This window comes from Octodon degus, unplaced genomic scaffold (assembly GCF_000260255.1).
Source record: "Octodon degus isolate 3935 unplaced genomic scaffold, OctDeg1.0 scaffold00015, whole genome shotgun sequence".
Classification (NCBI taxonomy): Eukaryota; Metazoa; Chordata; class Mammalia; order Rodentia; family Octodontidae; genus Octodon; species Octodon degus.
Window position 1 is genome coordinate 11,915,833 of NW_004524591.1, and position 27,704 is coordinate 11,943,536.

Here is a 27,704-nt window from a genome sequence, read left to right on the forward strand (position 1 = left end):
TCTAAAGGTGATTCTTTTTTTCTTTTGTTTTTGTATTTTAGGGTGTTCAGAGTCTCACTACTAGATCAGACTCATAGTGATCCACCTGTTTACAGCCTCCCAAGAGCTGGGGTTACAGGTGTGCATCACCAGGCCCAGTCTCAATTGCTGTCTCAGGCACTGCAGGCCCCAGGGATCAAATCCCTGTCCCTTGTGCCTCTTGCGGGTGCTCTAATCCACTGAGCTAATTGGCTGGCCCTTATGAAAGGTGATTGTTTTCATTCAAGTTCTAGCTAGTAGTTGTAGACTCAGCATGAGGATAACTTGGGAGGTGGCAAATATCTGTGAGGAGGAATGGGACATTCTGGCTTCTCTTGCAAGGACAGCTTCCTGTACAAGTGGCCTTATGCAAGATGCCACCAAGTCTGGGGAGATCTTCTGAGGTCTTTGTGAGAAGAGCAAATAGGGCTCTTGGCATTTCCACCTTCCTACCTCTATGTTGAAGACCTAGAATGTGAGACACTCAGTATCCCAGTATCCCAGAGATTCTGGGAAACTCATGTTAGGAGGTTGTTCTTGTCTCAGGATAATTTCAGACCTGTTAAGATCTCCGACACACTTTAGCTATAGTAGAAATTAAGCAGTGATATGGTGTGGAGGGGTGGGGTGGAGTTTGAAACAGTTCCCACCCACTCCCTGGCCTGGTTCCATTTTGGCATGAAAGTGCCATTTGAGGAGAACTGAAGTTCTTTATTCTAGGCTGGTGGGGGTTGGGGGTAGCAGAACGAAGCTGCAGAACTTTCCGTGTGACCACCATGGAGAGGAGTAAAGTGATCTTGTGCAAGAAATGCTTGCAAAGCTAACCACAGGGAACCTGAGCCATCTTTGGAAGGCCCCAGACTCTTGGAGAGGGAAAATAATTAGGTGTCACAGACTGGCCACAAAGTAGGATGAGTTCCTCCTTGGCAAGGATGGTGTCACCATTAGAGAAGCAAAACCAAGAGATACGACTGGGCCTGGCTCTAGGTCTGCTTGGGATTGGGATCTCAGTGTGTGGCTGCTTGGCTGCTTGTCTGGTCTGCCTTGCCCATAGCAGATGCCTTCCTAGTGCTGGAAAGAGAACCAGTGATTTTCTGTTGAAGTACAAAGAATTTGGGTGCTTCAGTAACAGAAATGAGGTAGCACTAAAGGATGTGAGTGACATAGTGTATACGTCACTAAATTCTTAAAGCTTCAGGAAACTCATTGGTTCAATGTAATTTTATGAAAAGCAAATACATAAGTTGCTCACTGGGGATCCAAGGAGACCTTAGACAAAGTATGGGACCTGATATGGAGCCTCACGCTCTGAAGTCCAACTCTGTAGTGAGTGCATCAGGGCCAGGCCCCCAAGATCTATTTTGAGGCTTGCTAATTTGAAGAGAATCTGCAAATATCCTTAGTAAAGAAAGCCTAGGGTTTCCCTTCTCTATCTCTTGCAGGGCTCCAGATTCTGGGACCCCCACACGTGAAGAGACTATGGGACCAAGACAAAGTAGGGCTCAGGGCAGCTCCTCCTTCTGCTCCCAACACCTGTCTCAGAGGTGCTGCCCCTGTGCTCTGATCTCAGAGAGGTGCCCCTTCCCAGTGACTACAGACTTGACATTGACTCCTCTTTACCCTTGCCCATAAAAAGAGAAGCTTTTGCATGGCTATGTGACAACAGGTAGCTTTGTCCATCATGCACTGCATGAAGTCTATTGCCTACATGGGGGTTGAAAATGAGACGTCCTGGCTTAGGTTACATTCTGCTCAGTAACAAATCTCAATGCCTTCTGATGGTGAGAGTTTATTTCTCACGAGTCCTGAGCCTTTCCCAAGCCAGAGCTCGGCTCCACGTTCTTTGCTCCCCATCACAGGCTGATGGTGACACCTCTGCCTGGACCATGTGTGTGGCTCCCAGAAGGGCAGGCATGGAAAGCCTAAGCTACCCTATAAATCTTTGACTACAGGCTGCATGGACCACCTGTGTCCCTTTTTCACCAGACAGAGAAAGACACGTGGCTACTCCAGAGTTCAAGATGATAAGATATATGATCTTCCTGCAGGGAGGGAAGCCCACACACCAAAGGCCAGCTAGACCCAGATGAGCAGGATACATAACTGGCCAATAAGGAGAGAGAAGATTCTGAACAATGAAGTGGTATTTCACATGCCCGAGATTCACCAGCACCCTGACTTTCCACTCTGCTTACCCACAGCCATCATCCTCAGCCATATGGAGACCCAAGTATCCACCCCTGGGCTGGTGCTTCTCTTACTTCCTGGCCCTACTGAAGTGGGCTGAGGTGATGTTAGTGGTGGTAGCTGGATTTCCCTACATCTCAGAATGAGAACACTGATGTCACCTCCAACATAGGGAGTTGAGGGCTGGTGATCAACAGGTAGCAGGGCCTGGGGAGATAGCTCCCGGTCTAAGTGCCTGCCTGGCAAGTGCAAAGACCCAAGTTCGATCCCTGGTACTGCATACCGGGCCAGCCCTGGAGCCCCATGTACACTGTGCTGGCCCTGAAGCCAGGCATAGTGGCACATGCCTGTAATCCCAGTACTGGGGATGCTGAGACAGAAGGATCACTAGAAGTCTGAACTGCATAGCAAGATGATGTATCAAATCAGTCCAATCAATCAATCAATCAATCAATCAATCAAACCAACCAACCAGGTAGTGGGATAAGTACTCAGGCTCCTGGCGCTGCATGAGACCATCCTCACCCACATGTATCTCTTACAGTGAGCAAATGACTTCTGGCTTCCAAACCAAGCATCACACATTGCTGGAACACAGCCCACTTGACTCGGAGCATCACTGGAAAATCAAGGAGTGATAAGGCCTGAGGATTATCTTGAACATAGTCTTATATTTGGAAAGGCAATTAAAAAACACTCGAAAATACAAGATAAAGTAACAGTTACTCATATAAGTTTCAACCTTATATTGCTTGGCCATTTTTACATATAAATTATTGCTTGCTAGCTTTGATAAATACACAGCAGAGTCCTATGTACAGAGGCAGAAACCATGAAATATCAGAAAAAGAAACACTGTTCGTGGCAATTCTGGTAATTCAACAAATGTTTCATATTTACCAGTTCTTTTAATGGTTGAAAAGTGTAAAGTGTAGTCCCTGAGAAGTTAGGTACTCACCCCGACTGCGGGTTTTCTATCTTCTAATTGTTAATGCAAGCTGACAAAGTCATAGCTGTCCTAAGCAGGGATACAGTAAAAGGCAAGATTCCTTGCTTGAGCTCATCAATTTCATTGCAGTGTTTAACAACAGTATAATATGAATACAATAAATAGGCTATGCAAATAAATATTACTCTGCTAAAAAATGTTTAGTATGTACAGCTTTGTTTTATACAGTAGTACATTTTCATCTAACTTTTTGGCAATTTTTAAAAACTGTTTTTCTTCCACCATTCTGAAGCAGAACTGGCCTACTCACTAACAAGCAGGCTGAAATTGAAGGACATGTCTTTGAAGAATTTAGATGAAATCTTGGGTCGGACCATTGCAGCCGACTTGGGCTTGCTGTTTCCGAGCAGCTTGGAGTGGTTGTGCCACACAGGTCAGGGTTTGCAGTGTATGTGTTGGTCGCAGCACAGCAGCAGGGCTGGGGTTCAGCAGCAGTGAAAGGCCAGCTCTGGGGTCAGGCGTCGTCTTCGCTTTCTCTCCCGTGTGTCTGTTTCTCTCCCACACAGACATGCAATGTTTATTCTCATGCTTCTAAATTTAATGTATGTGCTGTGCTATCTGCTTGAGAATGCAGCAATCTGTACTCAATCTAGCAAAATGAATTCATTCTCAACATAATTAAGGATACTAACAAAAAATGAATGTAGTTTACAGTATGCATGACTATGACCACTTGCCAATTATTTAACCTATAACTGAGTGAATTTAAAACAGGTAGTCTATGGAACATCTGCAAATGTTCCTAGTAATTGAAAAAAAAAAAAAAAAAAAGAAAGAAAAGAAAAGTTGCAACTTTGTCAACAGCAATAAGGGCTCTACCATCCTGCACCAACTCTAGGCAGGGCTGGCCTGCCACTATGCTAGTGCATCTGAAAGCCCCCAAGACTGCTGGGGAATTGTGCTGTAAGAGAAAGAGCCCATGTAGAGGTGTCCTGCAAACCTGTTTGGTGAAGATTTTCTGGAGAGATGGAGATTTTTTGCAATCATAAAAATCCCAAAGGCTAGCGGGGAACAGGCTTAGGCACCTGCCCATCCACCCTTCCAGTCAGAAAGAAGTGCATTCTGCAGAGGCCTTGGTGAACATCTGGGCAGGGTGTGAGGCCATCCCCCAGCAAGGTGTGCACAAGTCCTGCCATACCCTGGGTCAACAGGGAGAGCTTTCTGCATAGCAAACTCTGGTTCCTGCTATTCTACCTGGGAGATCTTTATTTTATTTTATTTATTTATTTTTATTTGTGTGTGTGTGTGGCCAGCTCAGCCCACCAGGGGGTGGGCCTGGCTGGCATATGGTGCTGGGGGATTGAACCGCGGTCCCTGTGCTTTGCTAAGCTTGTTCTAAGTAGGTGCTTTAGACCACTGAGCTATCTCACCAGCCCCTCTACCTGGGAGATCTTTAGAGACAGTTGTTAAATTTCAGCAATACTGAAAGGTTTTAGGTGGTCAGAAGACATGGATGGCAAAGCAAATGTAAAACAAAGTCCTCTCTTTCTTTCACTCTCAAGCAAAAGAAACACCACTCTTTCCCAGCCCGTTTCCACTCATGGTGTGCAGGACACACTAATGGCCACCCAAAATGCATTTCACAGAGTGCACACGGGGCTTTGTGTGGCCCAGCGTACACACTGAACTGGAGTCTGAGCCGCACGTGCTCATCTGAAGTAATTTCCAAGGGAAATCGGTCCTTTGGAGGCAATGCTCTGTATGATGCAATGTGAATCTAAAGTAAATACATGAACCAGAGACAATGTCAGAATGGCCTGTGTGATCACACCCGTCAAACCCTGGTTGCCAGCTTGAAAGAGGCACATGCACAGGTGGTTGTGCCATGAGCCCCTGCTGTCCCCAGTAGTGTTGGAGGAGGACTTCTGATAGCTTGCTTGCATCAGCAACATCTCTCCTGATTGTATGGCTCTGTCCTCCTCTAGTTGGTCTCATTTCATTTAAATTTTTGTACATCTGAGGGTTAAGGGAAACCCTCTAACCAGTCAATGAGAAGAGTGAGAAGTCTTATGTGCTAGAGGAGCCCCCAGTTTGTAAAAATGTGAATCAAAAAGACTCGGAATGTGGAGGCTTTGGGGAAAAAAGCAAAAAGGCAAATGACAGCGAGACTTCCTGCTTTGCGTGGGAAGCAGACTGCAGGACTCCTGAGTCTCCACCATATGCCAGCCACCTGGCTATTTCGGGGCATGCTCCCCTTGCCCCACATGGTAATCCCCACTGTCCTGTTACCTTGCTCTTGTTAGCACTCAGTGCCTCACACACACAACTGCTCTCCTTCACCGGGCTGTTCTCACCCTGTCCTGTGGCAGCGCACCTGCCCGAGGGCCGCGCAATGCTAGGACTTCATCAGACACAGAGCGCAGACCCTGGCAATCCTCACCCCCATGAGCTGTTTTCTGAGCAGCGCGTCGGGCACTGTACACTTACCGAAGATTACACTGTGTCTGGTGAAAACCAGCCTGCTTCCAAACATACAAGAAACCCCCAGCTATTAAACAAGGAGTCACCTGCCTAAAGACTACCCTGTTCCCTACTGGCAAAGCAACCAAGTCTACCTGCCTACAGGAGCAGATCAGCTGTCCAGGTGCTACTTCACCTGCAAGCACACACTGCAAGGACTGCGGATGCAGACGTGCGTGTCCTGGCGTCGCGCATCTGCTCGGTGGAGCACCACTGCCTGGTGCCAGCCCACAGCTCCCCAGACTCCTGTGGCTCTTGTGATGCCAGAGTTGGCTGGGCGAGGCCTCTCCCCGCCCGGATGTCTAGGGGTGCCCTCCCTGTCTTCGGGTGTTCACTGTCCTCTGATGACCTACAGGCAGCCAGCTAATGTCCTCCTCCTGCAGGCGCACTCACGTCGAAGTATCAGTTCTCCGTGTGTCAGGCTGCGTTTTCTCCTGTCGATGCTGGCACATGTTAAATTGAAACCTGGACCAGATCAGCAACTGAGGGTGAGAAACCAGGCCGCTCTGTTCCAAGAATGCTGCCAGCTCTTCCTTCCTTCTCACTCCAAGAGCACGGCGGAGGGGCCGCTCCCATTGCTGGCGGCTGACATCACTTCCTGAGCCCGCTCTGGCTGCCCTTCCCGTGCACGTCTTGTGGTGTGCTGATAAAACTCAGCAACTCCTTTTCTCACAGGAAGCAATGCGCTGGGCAGAGACCTTCCTGTGGCTCAGTGCAGCAGTCTCAGGAGGCGGGTGGCACCTCACGCCCTTGGCTCAAGCCTGTGGGAGAGCTCGAACAGGGCCTGCTGGCTGTCGATGACATACAGGTGGGTGACGTAGGACCTCAGCTCCTGGTGCTCCTTTGGAGACATGTCACTTCCTATTAACATTTTGGAGGAAAGACCAAAAATCAATCTCATGAGAGCAATGATGCTATTTCTAAGTACCAGGAACCTCGCCTCAGCAGTTGGAATCCTGGAAGCCGAGTTCATGTCTAAGATCAAAAATGCTTCAGGCCAGGTTCCTAAGGTTGGGCAGCTGGACAGCACTTCTTACCTGCCAGTGCTGTTCGGAAGCCATGCCACTGCTGCTCTCCACAGAAAGGACAGTAAGTAGTCGCATATGTAGCACACGCAGGATTTGAATCTAGGCCCTATGGTTTCTGAATCCAAGGTTTGAGCCCCTGAGCTGTGCAGCCTTTCACAACAATTGCCCATTTGGACAGACTCATGTTGCCTTGAATTTGCAAGAATCAGGCAGTCTAGTTAGCATATGAACACAACAGCCAGCCCCCCTCGCTGTTCTTTTTTTAGATTACCTACACTTCCATGGTATTCTTATTTTTTGGAGAAAAAGAAGATTTTAAAAATTTAAAAGTCAGACACCACAGACCTGAACCTAAGGGCTGGCTAAGAGGCAGAGTGGGAACAGGAGGTAGGCGCATGGGTGGGCATCTGCCAGACAAGGGTGAGGTAAGGGAGCTTTCCACACACAAACCCAGGGCAGTCAAACAACCGAGAGCCTGCAGAGGTGTGAGCGTGCTAAGGACACACACGCGCTGCGCTAGGGATATGTCAGATAAGAAACCAGAGCTCCAGTGCGTGGGCAGCGGGCAAAGCCAGGACAGCAGGCACAAAGAGACAGCGACAACGCAAGCTGCTATGTGGGGAGACTGGTTTAACAGCGCTAGGGCAACAGTGTGGCCGTGAGGCATGGTGGCCCTGCATTCTCCTCCTTTGTGGGATTATGGGCAGGTGTGACACTGGAGCTCGGCTTGAGCAAAGGGAGGGGACTGCAGGAAGCTGGGCATTTTATTGCAGCGTGTTTTTCTCTAGGTGAAAATCTTTTTTGTTTTTTGGTACTGGGAATTGAACTTGGGATTCCCCCTGAGCTATACCCCCTGGTCCTTAGGTGAAAATCCTTTATTCCCCCTCTTCTGTGACACATATGTTTTATATGGAAGAGTTTTTTTTTGTTTTGTTTTGTTTTTTTTTTTTGCATCTCCAGATCGCCTCCAGTGCTGGTCTGGGTTGCTTTGAGTATCTGGGAATCGAACCACCGCTCCCAGAGACTGACTGCTTTGTTTAAGCAGGCACTTAAACAACTGAGCTAATGGGAGGGCCCCCCATATGTTTTATATGGAAATAATAAGATTTTTCTGTTGTGAGTGGTTTGCAACTCTTAGTGTTAATTGCAAGGCTTCCTGATTTCAGGGAGCAAAAGTACTAAGCGTCAAAGGTTTTACCAGGACCAGAAAGCTGTATGATTCTAGAATGCTGTGGCTGAAAGACACTGAGAGTCTGCTTTTTTTGGTTTAGTTCACTTCAGTTTAGAAAACATGCTAAAGATAAAACTGCTGTTATCTTGTAAGTGTTAAAAAGATGACCCACCACCTCCAACTAAATCTGACCTCGCAACATCACGTGTATCCATACAGTCATGAGCAGACTAATCCACCAATGAATACCATGCACCCAGGACCCAATTACCTCCCCCAAAAGACCCTTCTATAAGCATCTGAGTCTTTGCAGAACACCTAAATATAAATAACTTTTTAAAAATGATACATACAGTGAAATAAAATGGTCCAGAAAGAAAATATCATGCAGGCATGGTGGCTTGCATCTATAATCCTACTATTTAGGTGGCTGAGGCAGGAGGATTGCTGCAAGTTTGAGGCCAGACTGAGCTACATAGTCAGCTAAAGGCAAGACCAAAAAAAACACCAAGAACAAACTACAAAAAAAAAAAAAAAAAAAAAAAAAAAAAAAAGAAGGAGGAGCGGGAGGAAGACGAGGAGGAAAGGGAGAGAAAGAAAATAATCAGAGTACATTCCTACGGTAAAGTTAACATGCAATTTCTACTATCATGTGTATGTGTATCAGATTTTGGTATAAAATGTATTTATTACTATAAGTTAGGGTAAAAAATGTTTAAAAGTCACTAAATATGAGTCTCATTGTCTTGGTACTTTATTTGAAAAATAAAGTCTTTAGAACATTTTGTATCCCATTTCATTTTCATGATGGAATTAACAGGAAGCAAAATGATCCAGGACATTGGCGGAAACTAATTAAATAAATGTCTCTTTATCTTGAGATGAAAAAAAAAAGTGTTAAAAAGATGGAAGAATGACTGTCCCTAACAATGACACCTGACCCCTGTGCGGCACTTTATAAGCTATGACTGACTTGATTAACATAGTATAATTTTACCCCAAATGTTGACATTGGCTGATTAGCTTAGACAAGCTATTAAAATCAACTCAGACAATTCAGTTCCAACCCAGTGTTTAAGGCATATAAATATGTGAATAGAAACTGCCTTGGCAGGTTTTTTTTTTTTTTTAAAGACAGGATTTTGCTACACAGTTCAGGCTGGCCTTGAACTCACAGTGATCCTTCTGCCTTGGCCTCCTGAGTGCGGAGTTAACAGGTATGTGAAGCTATTCTTGGCTTTGATAGTTTTTAAAATGTCTCCATTGGACAGTGCCATCCAGGTAGGTGAGTAGGAGGGGGAGCACGTACCAAGCCAGCGCAGCTTTGTGCCCAGACTGGAAACATATATAACATTTATAAACTGGCACCTCTTGCTAAGTACAGGTCAATGTCTTAGAATTAGCTAAATACCACCAAAAAGATGAAAGAAATATTCATTAGCCACATTATGCTTGCATATTTGGATGAATGAATTTCTATGATGATGCTATTTTATTACTATTTCTACTGCAATTGCAATGTACTTGCATAATTAAGAGTTCTCTGTGTATATAGTTAATGATGTTAAATTGGTGTGACTATTCAGAAAAATTAGGTTCTGCACTTACAATTTTCCTTTTGAAAAACAAATTTTAGTGCAAACAAAAGTTGAGTTCCTAATTTGCTTTTTGAAAAAACAATATTGCCAGCCAAGAGCAGCATTCCATTGTAAAAATGGTTTAGAATGTGTACTGAGGGGCCTGTACAATAGCTCAGCGGACTAGAGCACCTGCTTAGGCAAGCTTAGGCAAGCACAGGGATTGTGGTTCAATCTCTGGCACCATATGCCATGCCAGCCCTGCCCCCAGGGTAGGCAGAGCTGGCCAAAGTCCAGGCATAGTGGCACGTGCCTGTAATCCCACTCTGAGTCTGAGCTGTGTAGTGAGACCCTGTAACAACCAAGTACATTAAAAAAAATAAAGAAAGAAAGAATGTGCACTAGCTGGGCACATGGTGACACATGCCTGGAATCCCAGCATTTGGAAGGCCGAGGCAAGAGAACTGCTGCCAGCTGGAGCCAGTCTGGGCTATACAATGAGTCTAAGGCCAGGACTGCAATGTAAGACCTGTCTCAGAAAAACCAATCTCTTCCCCTCAAAAATAAAAAGAACATCTACCAAATAGTTTCTAACACTTTCCTTGGGAGGTGGGGCTTTGATTTTCTATGAACACTCCTGTACCTACTTTTAAAATTTTTACATTCATGGTCTCTGTATTTATATAATCTGCCCGTGTAAAGCCAAGGTCAGGGTGAGAGAGTCAGGCCGTCTTGGTTCATGTGACTCAGCCTCTCACCACCTCAATTTTCTCTCCTGCACCTACAGGGTTAAGAAGCCCACTCGCTAGGACTGTCCTCACAGCTACTGCCCGAGAAAGCGCCTTCAGCTCAGCACAGTCCATTTCCTTCCTTCCTGCAATGCGCTGGCACCACTTAAACACAATGTGAGGGATGGCTGAGATATAAAATGGAACAAATATCCCTACGTGCATAATCTCTGTGGGGAGCCCACACATGTACTAAGATAAGTATGTGTTCAGTGGAAAGGCAGCTCTAGACAGGAAGGTTTTGCTGTAGAGGAGAGAAGTCTGGAAAGGCTGCTTTGGACACTTTTACACGACTAGAGTCCTATTCCAGGAAGGCCCTGGGTAAGGAGGTCAGGGCTAGGTTCACTCTGCTAAACTCAGCAGTTAGTTAAGATACAGGGGAAGCAAAGCAAGACTTTCTGGGGGTGGGGTGGGGCAAGGAGCCTCCAACTGTCTGAAGGCCCTCTGGACAGAGTAAACCAGCTTCGATGAGGGGGAAAGGATCTGCCATGCCTTGTCTTCCTCTAGTCCCAAACATCCCAGGGAGGAAACAAAGTGAGAATCTACAATATGCATACAATACGAACACCTGTACATGCACTAAACTTTATAAGCCGTTTACATTTATTACCACCAAATACTTTTGACACAGTCACAGTCAGGCCTGATATGCAGTCAATTTACACTCTACACCTGACTTCAATTACTCACCAAATTGGTTAGTCCTGCAGTGTCTCAGGGTTCGTACAGTGTCTGCAATCATGTGCTGCAAGACAACAAAAGAAGCACGTCAGTGGGAGGAGGGGTCACTTAGGGTGTTGCTGAAGTAGCCTGGCTGCAGGGGTGGACGGAGAGTCTAAGACCATGGATGGATGGTCTAACATCAGAGTTGGGTGTAAATGGATCAGCTACACTGGGAGAGCACAACATTTGAATGATTATGTTGTGTTTGAATGATAGAGAATATTTTAGTCCTTGTCTGCAAAACTAGTGGCTCCCAAATGGTACAGATGAACCATGGGAAAACATATGGTGAAAAAATGAAGCCTTTCTGGGATGTCTCTTCGGGCGTTGGGATGCTCCATTTGCCCGATGCTCACTGTTTTCTCCAGTGTGCGCTGGGCTTGTCACTACCACTGCAGTGACAAGAGGGCTTATCTTTTCCTCTCCACCAGGTACCACTAGAGGGTACCCAGCACCTACCATGTGTCCTACACAGCCTCACATAGCCCTGCTGCACGGGGTTGGAAGGTGGAGCTACAAAGGCTCAAATGGTGGCAGAAGGCAAGATGCTTATTAAAGATGAATGTTTTCTACAGCGTCAACATCTTTGTCATGTAATTTTCTGTTTATAATTTATAGTCCCTCTTAATGCCTTCAATATTTTCTTTGTTTAACATCTTCACTGATCTCCAGGCAAAAGCCTCGCTCAATTTGCAGTTGCTATTAACAAAACTCCACCACGTCCTATTTCGGTATCTTTGTTTTCTACCTGTCTCTGCTATTTTTAGTTTTCTGCAATGGAAACACGGCACATTGGAAAAGGCCACAATCTACAATAGTTCCTCTGACACAGGCCTAGAATAATCTCTAAATAGTGTTGTCATGTTCTAGTCCCAGGGAGAATCTGAAATAATGCCCTACATTATTCTGTATAGAAATCCATACGTCATACTCTTACTGGAGAATGAACATCTCTTATTATCCGGGCCTCCAAAGGCCCCAAGAGGCAGTGTCACTGGTGTCCTGCCTGCATACAGTGTACACAGAGCACCTCCACATGGCTAGCCCTCAATGAAGCGCTGCTGAAAATATAGTGCTAACACTAAAACATTTCTCGCTCAAAATCCAGAAGAACGACCGAAATGTTATTTGAATATAGCCTACTGATTGAATTGTTCTCAGAACTGTACTGCTAATGCACTTCCACTCAATAGTGGAAAATGAAATGGGACCGTGATTAGAGCAGCAGCTCATGCGGCACTGGCAAAGGAAACGAGACCTGACTCACGTGTGTGTAAATGCATTGTTACATTTCCTTCCCCAAATTTCACCCGATTCCCAGGACGGTTTTCTCGCTTTAAGTGGAGGCGTCACATTGATTTCTATCATGTGCATTTGCAAGGCTTGAGCTGATGTAAGGCCCAGTACCAAATGCGGCACTGAAATCTGAGTCCTGATTCTCATCTTTAGGCTTTCTGAAGCGAGAGACGGGAGATATGGCAAAAGATGATACTCGTAATACTGAGAGATGAGACAAAAAGGAGGAATCTTTTGTTTCTTCATCATTTAATGTTTGAGGTAGAAACAGAGTGCTGAGGCAGCAAGGAGCTCAGCCCAGGGAACAATAGAAATCCTATTAGAAAATGAGCACTTCGGATCTGCATGTGGTCTGATTTAATGTGTTGGCCTGTGTCAGCCAGATAACGGTAATACACTGAATCATCTGCTCGCTGGCTTAACTTAATATCCATCATGAGGAATTGGCTTCTTACAAGTTAATTCACTTAGGTTTTATTGGTTCATTATTGTGAAAGATGATCCTGTTTTAGCTTGAGCAAAACCCTCTCCTTTGCTAAGAGATAGTCCTTAAAAATACTCCTTCTACTAGGAAGGGCAGTGTCTTTCACCAGCAGCCATGGGTACCAAAGGTCTAGGTATGCTATCAGGTTGATTTTTGTCCTTTAGGAAAAAATTCCAACTGCCCCGTGGCTTCTGCATGTAAGAAGGGGTCAGCCCAAGAGGCACACTGCGTCTCAAGTGCTACCTGACTTGAGGACATGGAGCTCACTGGTACCACAAAATCTGTTCCTGTCATAAAGGATGTGCCAGGAACTGTCTGTTGGTAGCATGTGTGTGTGCTGTGAGGCATGCAGAACTGTGCCCATTTTCTAAGAATTTAAAATAGAATATTACTTATCCCATGCTACATCCTTAAACTTTCTTAAAAACTAAAGACACAATTATTGGCCCTAATGGAGTAAGTGTCATTAAGGCTTTGTCTTAGTCACTGTGATTAGCTGGGGTCATAGCACAAGAAGGCTGCCATTAAAGGGCTTCTGCTGGATTGTTGTAGGAAGCAGAAAAGATCACAGGAGGGGTGAGAAACAAAGAGAGTAGGAAGGATGCAGTAAATCCCTCTAAGGCTCTTTCTCATTCAAGGATCTACGGGTTTGTTCTCTCACTTTAGTGATGCCATCTGAAGGGAACGAATGAACTTCAAAGCCCTGGCTCACTTGAAGAAGTTCAGCCACCGGTCTGCTCTTAGAACAGGTAGCAATTGGCTATAAAATGTAGAGTTGCTTCCCGGGTCCCTTTTGGGTCAGAGGGAAAAATGACCAGGTTTCAGGCATTCTATTTGGCATGACAACCCCACTGACCACAGAGCTCAGTGGGTGCTCTAAACCAGATGTGCTGGCCAACAGGCAAAGCATGTTACTGATCAGGAGCTTTGCTGTATGGCAAATACATCATTAATAGCCAATGCTAGAGATGAACTGGCTTGGAGATGAGCATTCTCCTGACTGCAGCCTTTCACTGCTGACGGGTGTCCTGTGACCCTGAGATCACGCGGAAGCACAGAGAAAGGAACACTCGATCCATTTCTGACTGTGGTGGTTGACTGTAGCATCGAAAACTACTAAGTTCTGATGAGCGGCTGAAAGAGAGCTGTAGCAAGGTGTTCCATGACGCCCGTCAGAACCCAGCTGTGTGGGAGTGTGGAGCTGTGCTGCTATCTTGTGTGCAGCAGGCTGACCGGACGATCAGAAAAGAGCACTCATGAGGCACAGGCCGGACACCAGCCCTCCCAGGTGCCTATCCATCCAGCATGCTCCTTGGTCATGGTCTGTGGTCCCTGCCTCAATCAACCTTCTCTCAAAGGCCTGACCCAGTCTCATGGGGAGCAGGGGTCAGTCAATGAGAGTTCACACAAGTCTATCTGCATTACTGAAAAGGTCGCTCAAAGGTCAGGGCCCTTGGAGAAGGGCTACCAGGCTCGCCCTGAACCATGACTGCACATTTAATCTATGGCACTAATATTCCTGTCAGATAAATTCACTCTTGTGGTCAATGGGGCTCTCTGGAGCACTCCTGTATCATGACAACCCAGGATCATTAAGGCTTTTAGTCCCTGTGGTTCGCTGGGGTCTTAGCACACAAAAGCTGCCATTAAAGGGCTTCTGCTGGATTGGTGTAGATAGCAGAAAAGACCACAAGAGGGGTGAGAAAGAAAGAGAGGAGGAAGGATGTAAGATGTCCTCTGACCACTGGAGGACAGAGGGCCTGGCGATGTGCTGGAAGTCACTCAGGAAGAAGCTATTCAGGAACCCATAACGAGCACTGAGAGGGGACTCCCACTCACAAACAAGGAGACCTTTTGTCAGGGGCTGGTAACAGGGTAGCCCTTCCCCTCACACACATACCCCAGAAATCCAAGACTCATATTAGAGGGAACTGACACAGTACTTGGAGGACTTTCTTGCCTGTACCTCAAAAAGCAGCAAGGCTCGGTCGTGACTACAACTGCTGATGGGAGCCCTACATGTTTATTTCCGGTTCCATGAAGGACACTCAGACACTGATGTTCATCTAATGAAGTGCCATGTTTTAAAATGAAAGGCCCAATTCCATAGCAGCTGGTTCTCAAGCCCTTGCTAGACCACTTATTTTTAATTGGGATATATTGTGCATCCATAACGTACAGCATAAGCTCTGGTTCAGGGGAGATAAAGGTTATAGGAGATAAAGGATAAAGGTCAAAGTTTACTAGAGCAGGAAAGACAAATGTAATGTTTTCTTTTCAGTGAGAAAAAGGAGAAATAGTAAAATTTACATACCAGCTTTTCAAAATTGACAAGATTATCCAAAAATGTTTTATTTCCTTCATGAATAAAAGTTACATCTGGAAATCAAAAACAAAAAGATAGATATACCATTAGGGATGGGTCATGCACTAAGGCTGAAGAAGTCTACAAACAGTCCAACAATTCCATGCATTTGGTAAGGCAACTTGAAACTGCATCTGTAGAAAACCTAATGTGAAGACGCCTGGTTCATACAGGGATCGGGGAGAGGCGACAGTGTAACACTGCTGAAAGAACAATTTTGCACTTACAGAGAAGTGACTCTACTGTTTAAAAATTAATGCTATTTTGTAACATATTTGATCCATACATGAATACTTATAAACAACAAGATTTTAATATTTATGTATTCACTTTTCAAAAGAAAAAAAAAATCCCTCACAAGGTTTATGGGGCTTATGTTAAATAAGACAGTTAAGACTCAGATTTAGCTGTTTATATTTAAATTTCTGGTATCCTTTGCCAGTACCTGGTTGTGTATTCCTGACCAGAGTGAGGGGTGGGAATTTTTCAGTGGTGCAGTGCCCGCCTACCAAGTGTGAGGCCCTAAGTTCCAGCTCCAGCATCATAAAAAGTAAAAAAGCAAATGAAAAGGGTGTGTTTGAAAAGGTCAAGATTTCTGGCTCTATCTGACTGGATAGAAAGAAAGGACCAATGATGAAAACGAAACAAGGAAAGCGGAATGAAGTGCAGGTGGAGGAAGGGAAGGGAAGTGGGATTCCAGACTCACTAGGTTCTAAGTGAGAGTGGAGTGGGAGGTGGCACTCACCGGCAGGGTCCTCCCATAGTCTCATCTCCAGGACCACAGAAACAAACAAACCGAAAAGACAGGGATTTGCAAATTAAACGCATTAAAGAGCACCAGAAGCTCCGAGAATTATGTACACAGCCTGAGATCAGAGGATCCCTACGGGGTCTGAGGAAAGCCCTGCAGATGAGGATCACAACACGAAACACAGTACAAATTAAAGGACATCTAAGAACTCATGTTACTTCATGAACATGGAAGGTCAACCAAGTAAGAATGATTTCCAAAAGTCTCATTAAAATGATCTTTTTGAAAAGAGAGAGAATAACAGCTCTGGAACGTCTATAAATAGAAAGAGACTGTATTTACATGAAGACTTGTTCGGGGGATCCCCAGGAGATATTAAAAGGCAGGTGCTTCTTGAATCTGCCCTCAGCACACTGGACCAGCGAGCTCTGAGCGTGGTACAACTCTGTCTCGACGGTATCCTTGTACACAGCTTCCAGGATGGCTTGTAATGTTTTCATGGGCTCTTTTTTCCCCCTATTTTTTTCTTTTAAACTGTTGTTCTAGCAGCTAAATCATTCCCAACTAAACGATCTTTTAACACACTAGTTACTAGCTTTCACAATTTTTCCAATAACTGTAAGCTTTCTTTCCATGGCACAGTAATTATAAAACAGCAGTCCAGGGAATTCGCTTTTACCTTTCATGTACAGTAGAATACCAGGCCCACTCTGACTACACTGAACACCCTGGACTCTGGCCCTCTACTTCTTCCCCAAGAGGTCCAGGCTGCAGATGCCTCTCAGAGCTACAAGGGCCAAACCTTCCCCAGGGCTACAAGGTTATCACTGTTCCTGCTCTCCTACATTCCTACAGGTGATGATGAGGACAGTGACAATAACGTGAGACGGAATGAACACATTTCATCTCTGGAAGGGGAAGCATAGGAAGAAACTGGGGTACAAAGGATGCCCACAGCTGACCCCTGCTCCCAGCTACAAGGCCACAGACAGGATGCAAACCCAGGGAGGCTGGCAGCACTTCCTCTAGGGGCCTCCCAGGGACCTCAAGGTAAAGCACTTGAATGGGCAGAAGATGAAGCACAGAGGTAATGGCCTTGCTGTGTGTATAAGACCCCAAGTTTGACCTCCAGTGCCACAAGGAAAAAGAAAACAGAAAAAGACAGACTTTTCTTACTGCCAGTTACAGTCAAGCTACTGAGGTGTTTCCCTCACTACTCCCTGTACATCTTCCCTCCTGCCTTAAATCTCTTCTCCTGCTGGAAATTCCCTCTTAATAACTACCAAGGCCTCAGGGAGGAGATGGTACCACTGCTCCCTGACACCCAGGGCTGAGTGGGACTGAAGCCATTGTGGGCGTGAGGCAAGAAGGAGCAGAGCAGGGAGCAGATGGGGGATGCAGGCTGCAATCCAAGGAAGCCGAAAGGCTTCAGGAGACTGATGTTCGATGCTGTTACATGCAGGTATGTGAAGAGAAGGGAATGCAAAATAAGAGAAAGTTGGCCCCCCAAATTCAAACGTACAAATGTTTTGGGGGTGTAACTTGCAAAGCTCCTTTCACCTGGAGACAACTGCACTCTTGAAACGCCTCATAAAATAGAACTACAGGATGAAGGCATGGCAAGCGGAAGACGAAGAAACAGAGAACATTCTTTTCCTTCAAACAACCCACACACCTGCAGTAGTAATCTTCACTCTAAAATGCAGCCAACCCCTACAGGAATTCAGTTACTCCTCAAAAGCCTCTGGATCTCTCAATGCAAGGGACTGCTGTCTCCAAAAAGAACAGCCATTGCACACACTACTTCCACATGACTCACATTCCTTAGCAGGAACCTTTCCCAATGTTGCCTGAAAGTTTCCCATTAACCCCCTTCCGATGCCACTCCACCGCAGGGGAAAGCTCATCAATAAGCAAGACCGTTCAACTGGGAAAGAGAACCACTGGCTAAAGGATTCTGAAGTAATCCACTGACTCAATAACCTATGTGCTTAGGGGAACTGACTTTCCAGTCACCGAAACAGGAGAGGCCCAATCCTTCTGAAACTCCCAAAGAGTTCAATGTGGTTCTGTTTTCTAATTAAAAGAAACTCAAAATACAAATGAAAAAGAGGGAGCAATAAGAGGTTTCATGAAAAATTCAGCTAGTTGCTCTAAAATAGTGTAATACAACTTCAAAAATAATTATGCAACTTGAAGACCTATGAATCGTCAGGGGTACTTGTACATGCCTATAACATTACCACTCAGAAGGCTGAAGCAGGAGGATTGCCATGATTCTGAGGCCAGCATGGGCTAAGGGTTGAAGACCAGCCTGAACTACATAGTGAGACCTTGTTTTAAAAAGCCAAAGCAACCCAAATCAACCCAACCCTCCAAACTTAATCTCCCAATCCACCCCATAAAACAACCCCTTCAACAAAACAAAACTAAGGGTTATTATTGTGTATTTTTCCCCAAGATATCTCAGTATCTCATCTCAGGCAAGATTATCTGTATGTGGATCTATATATCTATCATCTGTCTTTAAAGTTTTTATCCTATTTGGCTTTGGAAATGATTTCTGACAAAAATGGTAACTTTAAAGAATGAAGCTGATGTTTAATTTTTACAAGACTAAAAATTAAGATAAATAGTGCTTAAACTCAAGAAGACTTCTAATGAAAAGAAAAGTGCTTAATTTATTACTTGTTCTTTTGCAATGATTAAATGCGTTTCAGTAGAAAAAAGGCAAATTTGTTTTGCTGCCAACAAAAAAGTCTAGATAAACTCAGCAGAGCAGAAAATTGCATCCAACGAAGACGCGCGAAACACTTCACTGCGCTGAACATTTTGGGAGAAGAAGCATTAACATAGCGCAGAAAGCTCTGCTCTCTAATTAATTTAAAGGAACACTGTCCACTTATTTCTCAGAACTATAGAAGAGTTTACTGTTTCAAGTCATTTTATTTTGCAAATAAAAAGCAGGAAGCTGACTAAATTTATCTTAAAAGCGAATCCGTGAAGGAAAAAAAATCGTATGAACTTTTACATTGTTATTTTGGCACTGCAATCTCTCCTTCTATCACCCATTTATACTTAATAGAATCTTTTCAGCTGGAGTGAAGCATTCTGTACGACCCTCAATTGTCCTAATATTATATCTGTGTCACACAGGGACTCTGGCTACATGTTACATGAAAACTACAGGGAGGGCTGCACAGCTGCAACTCGCAAGGTCTCCAGTCTCTGGTGGTTCTCGGGAGCGGCAGGAGAGGCAATCGTGTTGCGTGCCAGCAGAGGTGTGCTGGGCGGAGGAGGGGATGAGGATGGACAGGCCACTCCACAATGCGACTCCAGGCAACCCGTTTCCAGAATCACTTTAAGTGTCCAATTAAGAAGGCCTGACCCATCAGAGGCTACCTCTGAGGACAGAGGCTGGATAAAAAAGAATACCTACAAAATTCCTTGAAAGAATTAAAATACAGTCAGGAAAAATTCCCATGTCCTCTTTCCCTACAAAGCCCACACGTTAAGATATACACAGAATGCTAGCAGAACAGGCCGGATTCCAGTGAGCTCTCTTTCAGTAATGCCCTTGGTTTGAAAGAGAGAGGACAGAGTTTAACTGACAGATTTCATGAAGAATTCTGGTGACCTACAGAAGAAAACTCAGTGGTCTAACTTGGAGCCGTCTAATAGTTTCTCAAGTGGACCCCACACTTGGAAAGAGGAAGTGCGCTACCAGTGATTTCCATGCGTTATATTGCTTGTGTTGACCAAAGGGATTTCACATGTGACAGGACACTGTGCCTCTGAGCATACCATGTCACCATTTTTTTTTTTTTTTAAATGCTAGCCTTCTTCTTGTGTGAACTAACTATATCACAGACTCAAAAGAAAATAACACGGGAATTAAAAACAGAATAAAAGGGCTGGGGATATAGCTCAGTGGCATAAGCGTCTGCCTGGAAAGTACAAGGCCTTGAGTTCAATTCCTGGTACAAATAGAAAAGTAAAATAAAATACAAGTCAAGCTTAATGAGTCAAGTGTAAAATGGTCTGACATCTGCTCAGGCACAATTAAGCATCGCAGGTATTGAAAAATAAACATTTCAAAAACTATCAAAAGTAAAACAAATTCAAAGATCAAAATGACTGCAATCCAATATACTGAGGATTCCTTCTGTGTCTTCTACAGTTAGAATGATAAATTTCGGCATGATGGAATTACATAGCATGAAAGACAGAAAATCATTACCTTTAAGCAGTAAGGGCATGAAAGGGATTTTTGGTGGCTTCATCTTTTTGAATGTGTCTCTGTAGGCTTTGTGATTTAAGGAAGGATCCTGCAAAACCAAGCAGATTACAAAGAGCAAGAAAATCAATGTGGGACAGAAACAATTCTCAATCTATTTTTCCCATACAATTTGAACACGGCTTAGATATAGAGAGGTTCTTCCTATGAACGAAGTAGATAAAGGTTTCCTAGGAGAATAAACTCACTAAATAAGGGCAGGAAATCTAGGCAATGAATGCAACTCAAGTTATTGGTTTACAATAAAGGGAAATGACTGCAAAAGAGAGACATCTTTGATTACCCTATTATTTTCTTCAAATAGGTTCTTTAAGCTCAGTTTCCTCTGCATAATTTTGATCACGAGATAACCTTGGTCTTTTGTTAGGTACAATGCGGAGAAAACTACCCTCTTAATGCATAGGCTATGCAGAGAAAACAAGAAAGCTGTCGTATTGTTCTAAAAAGAAACTGTACGCTTTGTCCCTAAGTCTAAAACAAAGTGAAAACAAGGAAAAAATAATGCACAGGACACTGATTACACACTCAGTTTGTACTGATTCATTTTGTAGGCTTTGAAGTATGTGTAAAAGTCGGCCTCCTGAAAATGACACTGAAAGGACCGTGCTGGTCCCCTTTGTAGATGGCAAGGAAGGAGCATTTACCATCATTTTACCTCATTCCTTAAGAAGCAAGGCTACATGTTTCATATGCAAGCAAAACTAGTTGGAGCTACCTGACTACAAAGAGTGCAGGAACCAACCGTTATAATCTAGAAGACTAATTAGAAGAATAAGGGCTCTAGTTCAGCTACTTACTGTTAAGCTTTCGAGTTCAGAGAAAAGTTTCTTAAACTTCCCAGGGATTTTCTAAAAAACACAAAAGACAAAGTTCACAGAAGAGAGTTACTTTGAGATACACTGAGAGGACTTTTCATTAAGTTGTGCTTACTTGCGCCATTTCGGGGCATAAGTACCTCCACCTTCTGACTCTGTCCCACTTGCTTCTCACTATATGGTTTTCATCACCCTCTTAATAGGACATTCCTTAGGGATGGGGCTAAAAATAGCATTAACAGCCACATCATTCAGGAGGCTAGCTGGTTAGGCTTTCCACCCACTGGTGATTATTTAATAAAAATGTGGACTCTAGTGGCATACTCCTACCTTTGAGGAGTATGCCCCTCTTCTCCACAGTCTTGTTGAATGCCAAATAATAATGCTAGCTGACAGTTTTTATATAAACAATGTAATTGTGTTTCACAGCAAAGGGCTAAGTAGTGAAGGGACATGATTTAATGCCTGAGTTGTGAAGCTCAACTACATCAACAGGTCACATGGAGGATGGGAGCCTACAACTTGGGCCAAATAATAAGCTTTGTGTGTTTGGGGTTGGTTTTTTTTTTTTTTTTTTTTTCTTTCAGAACTGGGGATTGAACTCAGGCCCTTGCGCTTGCCAGGCAAGCACTTACTCTACTGAGCCATTTCCCCGGCTCACTTGGGCCAAATGAAACAACAGAAAACCAAACACACTTGGAATGTTCCAGCATGACTTTAACTCAGGTGAAGAAGTGGATGCCTTCTGTACTGACTTAGCAGCCTTCCGTGGCTGAAAGGCTCTGTGTGCATTTTGATTCTGCCCCTCTCCAGCTCTATGGGTTTGGCATGAGTCTCCAAGCTCTAGGGTCTCCGTTCCTTCAGCTACAGACACGGCAGCAATTCAGGAAATGTGTGCAGCCCACAGCTGACACTTAATACATTACAGTTATCAGTGAGAAATATTAAGAAGATGTTTGTGAGATTCTGTTTCCAAATTGAATAAAATAATGAGGCTAACTACATTAGACTTTTAAATTATTTGTGCAGAAATTTTTTTTTCAATTTGGCAATTCTGCGCCTGGATTGTTTTATTTCAGCAAACAGGGAGTTCAATCTGTTGGAAACCACTGTCCCATCCCCATGAATGAATGAAAAGATACAGAATGTAGAGTTTTGCAACTGTTTCTACTCTGTTCTTTAAAGAAACTTTTTTCTTTTAACTACTTATTTATTTATTCATTCAGTACAGGATCTTGCTATCCAACTTGGAGTTGGAGTGATCTTCCTGTTTTAGCCTCTCCAGCTCTGGGATTACAGGTGTGCACCACCACACCCAGTTTCTACAGCATGGCATTCGGCACCAGGGATCAAACTCCAGTTGTTGGGCCAGCCAAACAGCTCAGTGGATTAAGGCAGACGCAGGGGCCAGGAGTATGATTCTCAGGCCTGCCATGCCGGCCCCACTCCTGGGGCACGCTGAGACAGAGAATGAGAGTGGGCATGATGAGGTACACCTGTAATCCCAGCACTTGGGAGCCTGTAAACAGGAGGATCACTGTGAGTCCGATCTTCGCAGTGAGACCCTGTAGACCCTATCCTAAATAAAATAAAAAGATAACAAAATTAAAAAAACTCCAGTTGTAGCACTCTTGCCAGGCGGGCACTTACAGCATTCTATCTTCCCAGCCTTTTTTTCTTTCGTTTTCTTTTTTAAAGACAGGATCTTTCTACAATGTCCAGATTGCCCTTGAACTTGTGGTAAGCCTCTTGCCTCGCCTCTTGACCGCTAGGATTACAGGCATGCAACACTACACCCAACTCTTCACTATTTCTTTCGAGCTGCTAATCTTTGTTTGATATTCCACACAGTGGCAGTTGAAACTCAGTCTGTCAGTTAATTTGGTCTACTCCAGAAGTTAGCCAAGAGCCAGATCTGGCCCACTTCCTGCTTCTGTAACTAAAGTTTTACTGGAACCCTGCCACCATTCATTTATGTATTAATCATGGTATTCCTGCACTATGGTGGCTGAGTAAAGGAATTATGGCTTGCACTGCCTAAAAACAGTTACTATGTGGCATTTTACTCAAAAGTTGCTGGCCTCTGATCTAACTCCTTAAATCTGCTTCTTTTCCTACATTAACTACACAGGAAGTGTGATCATTTTCCTTAGTTAGTCACCAGATCCAAAGACCCAAAGGTCCCGCGGGCATCTCTGTGTTAGACTGCCGCTCCCTGCTCAGCCATTGCTAGCTCCTTCTCCAACGCCCCACCTGGGGCTTATGAGTGCCTTCTCAGCTCCCTGCGGCAGAATGAACTTTCCCGTCTTCTCCCTTACCCGGGGGGACTTGGTTCAGAAGTGCCTTCCTGCTATGCACTCTGTTCCTTTCGGCCATGGGGGTAGTGCAGCGCCCTGCACATGACAGAGGGTCAGTACCTGACTAAACACACGCTATCTGAGCTGAATTCAATTTGCTCCCAGTATTTCTTTTGAGATTTAACTGTAATTCTGCTCCTCACAGTCCCTTGCTACCATCTGTTCCCCTCCTGCTCTGATCATCTGTGGAATCCGTCACTCATCTCCTTTCATTTTAAGATGAGCACAGGGTCATGTGGGATTGAGCAGGAAAGCATTGCTTTTCTTAAAGCACATAAATTAGTCTTTCTTTCTTCTCTTCTTCCTTCCTTCTTTCCTTCTTTCCTTCTTCTTTCTCTTTTTTCTTATTTTCTTTGTTTCCTTCTTTCCTTTTTCTTCCTCTTTCTTTTTTTTTTTTGCCTAATCTCAGTCTATATAACAGGAAATTTGTCATATAAACTTCTTTATTTCTGGATTATTTTATTTGACATTATGTTTGTTCATTGCTTTTCTTTTGAGCCCTTTCAGGTGCACTGGCCCTGACCCTGGGTCACCCCAATGCCTTCCACTGGGAGCAGCCTGCCCTAAGAGTGGACCTACGGCCTGCCCAGAGGATCTCTGCTGAGACTTGGTAGGAGACAGAGCTTGGCCCATCAGCTTGTCTCTTGTGGGAGTTGGGCCAGGGTGTCTGAGAGAAAGGCTCAGTGGGTGAGCAGAACAGAGTGGAGGAGGATGCTGGAGAGAAGCCCAGGAGACTAGTGAGCTGCTCACAGGCTCTCGCCCTCCAGGAGAGCTGAAGAAAGGGAAAGATGAGGGAGACAATGGTGCATAGAGGGGGGCAGCCAGTCAGAGAGAAAAGGAGACGGAGGAAACAAATACCCAGAACAAGGGGCAGGGGCAGGGGCATGGAAGAGACTGGGCAAGCGGACAAGCCCCAAGGTCAGTTCTTCCCACCTCGTGACCTGCAAGTCTGTGCCTCTGAACCCAGGTGGGCTCCTTCATCTTACAGCCCAGACAGAAGGAAGCAAAGCCTGAACTTCGCTTCGTGAGGCCTGAACTTTATTACACTTTGTGGGTCTTCTTTAAGAAAAAGAATGCAAGATTGCTTTCGCAGACTGCACAGCACATGCATCATGAACACAGAGCCGGCGTCCTGGAGGAGAGAGGCCCTGGCGCTTACATTCACTAGACACTGCGGCAAGCCCACTTCCGACTCACCTCTGCCCGCCCTCACACAGGCCAGCACAGCACCAGGGACCCAGAAGTGGAGGCTAATTCTAGCGGGCGAGCATTCCACAGTGTGCATATATTAGACAGCAATTTTATTTTTGGTGTATTTTTTTATTAGTGCATGACTGTAGGACCTAATGAGTGCTCTCCTGTGGGGAGCTGGCACATGCAGGTAACACATCTTAGTTCATTTTTCAATCCCTTCCTCCTCTTCCACCCTCCCCACCCGTCATCCCTTGGTCCTCTTCCCATTTGGGAAAGACCTACCTTCCTTTCTATTACTTTTCTTATGATTTGATCCTTACAGTATTTGGGGTTTCTCATGTGAGAGAAACTGTGTGGTATTTAAGGTTGTGGGTTTTGATTTACTTAATATTATGGTCTCAAGGCACATCCGTTTTCCTACAAATGACTCAGTGTTATCCTTCATGACAAAACAGCACCCTATTGTGTGTAGTATTGTATTTTTCCTATCCATTCACCTCTTTTTTAATTTTTATTTTATTATTATTATTATTTTTGGTGGAACTGGGGATTGAACTCAAGTGCTTGCACTTGCCAGGGAAGCGCTTATTCCACTGAACCATCTCCACAGCCCCCACCCCCTCACCTCTTTTTTTTGTGGAACTGGGGATTGAACTCAGGCCTCTGAACTTGCCAGGCAAGCGCTTATTCTACTGAGCTATTTCCCAGGCCCCCCATTCACCTCTTTAAAAAAAGAAACCTTTTATTTATTTATTTGGCACAGAATCTCACTATGTAGCTCAGACTCTTAGCAATCCTCCTGTGTCAGCCTCCCCAGTGTTGGGATTACAGGCCTGCACCATCACACCTGGTTTCGGTGGCCGGCTTGGCGAGGCATGTGGTGTAGCAGACTGAACCCAGATCCTTACGCTCGGCAGGCACTTAGACTACCAAGCCATCTCCCCAGCCCTCTTGAGGGCCACAGAGGCTGTTTCCACAATTTCACTATGAGTTGTGCTGCTGTAACATGGCTAAGCATGCGCCGCTGTAATATGATGACTCTAAGTCTTTTGGAAAGATACTGAAGTAGGGAATAAATGGAGTTCCTATTTTTGTCTTTTTCTTTGAGGAATTTCCATACTGATTTTCACAGCACTTGAATTAGTCCATGTTCCTACCAATAACACAGAAGGGTTTTCTCCAAGCCCAGCCTCACCAGCATCTGTTACTATTTGACTTCTTGATGACAGCCATTATTTCTGGAGTTAGGATGAAATTTCTGTGATCTTTTAATTTGCATTAAGAGAACCACTGTAAAGGCCATCTGATGGGATGCACCCTACCACCTTAAGACATGACTTTCCTGCTTCCAGTTTAGGTTAGTATTTATCTCGTTTCAACCACTGAAGCAAATTCATTTTAAATTCACTTTCCTTGTCATGTTTCTGGGCTGCCGCCTCCCTGGGAATCCCCTGGGCTCACCTCCCAGGTCTGAGACAGTCGGCTGACAGAAGCAGTGTTGAGTCCCATCACAATAGCAAAGAAAGAATTCAGGTTTCTCTGGGCTTTACAGCTGTGGAATAAAGCAAAGCAGAAGACACTTGGAACAAACATTCTTTCAATGGGTGAACACACAAGATAAGGCTGAAAAGCCCCTTTCAGCCCACAGAGTCTGGCTGAGGTAGCCTTCAACGCCTGTGGAGGGTGGCAGCCCCTCCGCTGTTTCTAATACAAAAGGAATAATTCCCTCCTTGCCTCTGGAAAAGGTCTCTGCTCCTGACACTCTCCTGACATTAGGTAAGATCCTTCCTCTTTTAAATGCTATTTTGTATCCACTTACAGTCCCTACTGAATGCTCTTTGAATTTGCGTTTCTCTATGTCCCCTTGCCCTGGTTGCACAGCACTGTGGTTCTGTTGCTGTCATTGGTACGCTGTCATGATTTTTGACAGACAAGCCCTACTCACCCCATGGTTCAGGTTCCCCCTCCCCTTCCACTTGGGCACACTACCACCAACAAAATGCCCACTAAACCCCCCTTATACTTAAAATATGGGACATACTATACGGAGGCTGCCTTAGATTTCTCATTTGAAGAATAAAGGATCATGAAGGATCACAGTGACTTCTGTGTAGTCATTCTGTAAGGTTAGTCCTTCTATGTAACATCAGTCAAGTCCCTGCTCACACCAAGTTTCCAAGCCAGCTGGCTGACAGGGCTTGGGCTTCATTATCATCATCAGTGGTCCAAAGTATGTCACTGGCAACATATTCCGTAGTTTGCTCACTTGCTGCTAGAGCTTCAGCAGCAATCTACTTTCTGGACCCCTCAGCCTCTCAAGAACTTTCATTCATTCATTCATTCATTCATTCATTCATTCATTTATTTATTTATTTATTTATTTATTTATTTATTTATTTATTTATTTATTTTGCGGAACCGGGGATTGAACTCAGATCCTTGCGTTTGCCAGTCAAGTGCTTATCCTACTGAGCCATCTCCCCGGCCCCAAGAACTTTCTTTTAATAAACCGTTCTTGCTTTTCACCTCCTTTGGCTTGGGCTCAGCCACTGTTTGGAGTGGTGAGACACAAAACTCAGAACAATGACAGGTTGAGTGTACTCTTGTGTTACAACAGGACAGAAGCTATGAAGACTGTAAAGGTTTTCATTCTATACCACAAACTTCCATCTGTCAAAGCTATAACCATTTCCTGCGGGGAAGGCAGGGAGAAAGAATGTCTAGTTCAGAAGCCGGGCAATGGTTTGGGCTGGGAGAGTAACTAGGGACACACAGTAGCTGCACGCTGGCAGGTCCTGTCTGCCTGATAGACTGCACCCTGCCCATTAGGGCCTGGGCTCCGACACAGGGAAGAAGGCTCAGGCCCAGGGACAGCAGAGCTGGAAAGTCACTGCTGCCACGACACCTACTGCCAGAGACCCCTGGGTGATGCAAGTCCTGCAGGGGCCACACTGTGCGGCTCCCCATTATGGTCTTTCCTGAGCGCTGCCAGCTTTGGCTCTGCCCAACCTAAGGAAGCCTGGGGGCCCAGTCTAGTTGAGCCTTTCACCTTCTTTCCTGCCAACTTTCTTCTGCATGGATCATGCTAGGGATGTTCCATGAATAAACGGAAGCAGGAAAACCCTGGCCTTAGACTTCGAAGACCACCTGTTTTTAAGAACTGCTGCTGTGTAAGGCTTCAGTT

General features: G+C 44.8%; 1 protein-coding gene across 1 annotated transcript in view; it reads right to left on the reverse strand.

Annotated features, from left to right (window-relative positions):
* Positions 1-2,856: 2,856 nt before the first annotated feature.
* The window catches only part of Rapgef5 (Rap guanine nucleotide exchange factor 5), a 234,306-nt gene continuing 209,458 nt past the window's right edge, over positions 2,857-27,704 (reverse strand). Inside the window, exons 21-27 of the mRNA XM_004626459.2 lie at positions 25,982-26,072; positions 20,952-21,002; positions 20,098-20,185; positions 15,056-15,120; positions 10,929-10,983; positions 4,597-6,535; positions 2,857-4,408 (exon numbers count right to left, since the gene is read on the reverse strand). Coding sequence (XP_004626516.2) covers positions 6,417-6,535; positions 10,929-10,983; positions 15,056-15,120; positions 20,098-20,185; positions 20,952-21,002; positions 25,982-26,072 — 469 coding nt within the window. The 3' untranslated portion in view covers positions 2,857-4,408; positions 4,597-6,416. The remainder of the gene's footprint in view (positions 4,409-4,596; positions 6,536-10,928; positions 10,984-15,055; positions 15,121-20,097; positions 20,186-20,951; positions 21,003-25,981; positions 26,073-27,704) is intronic.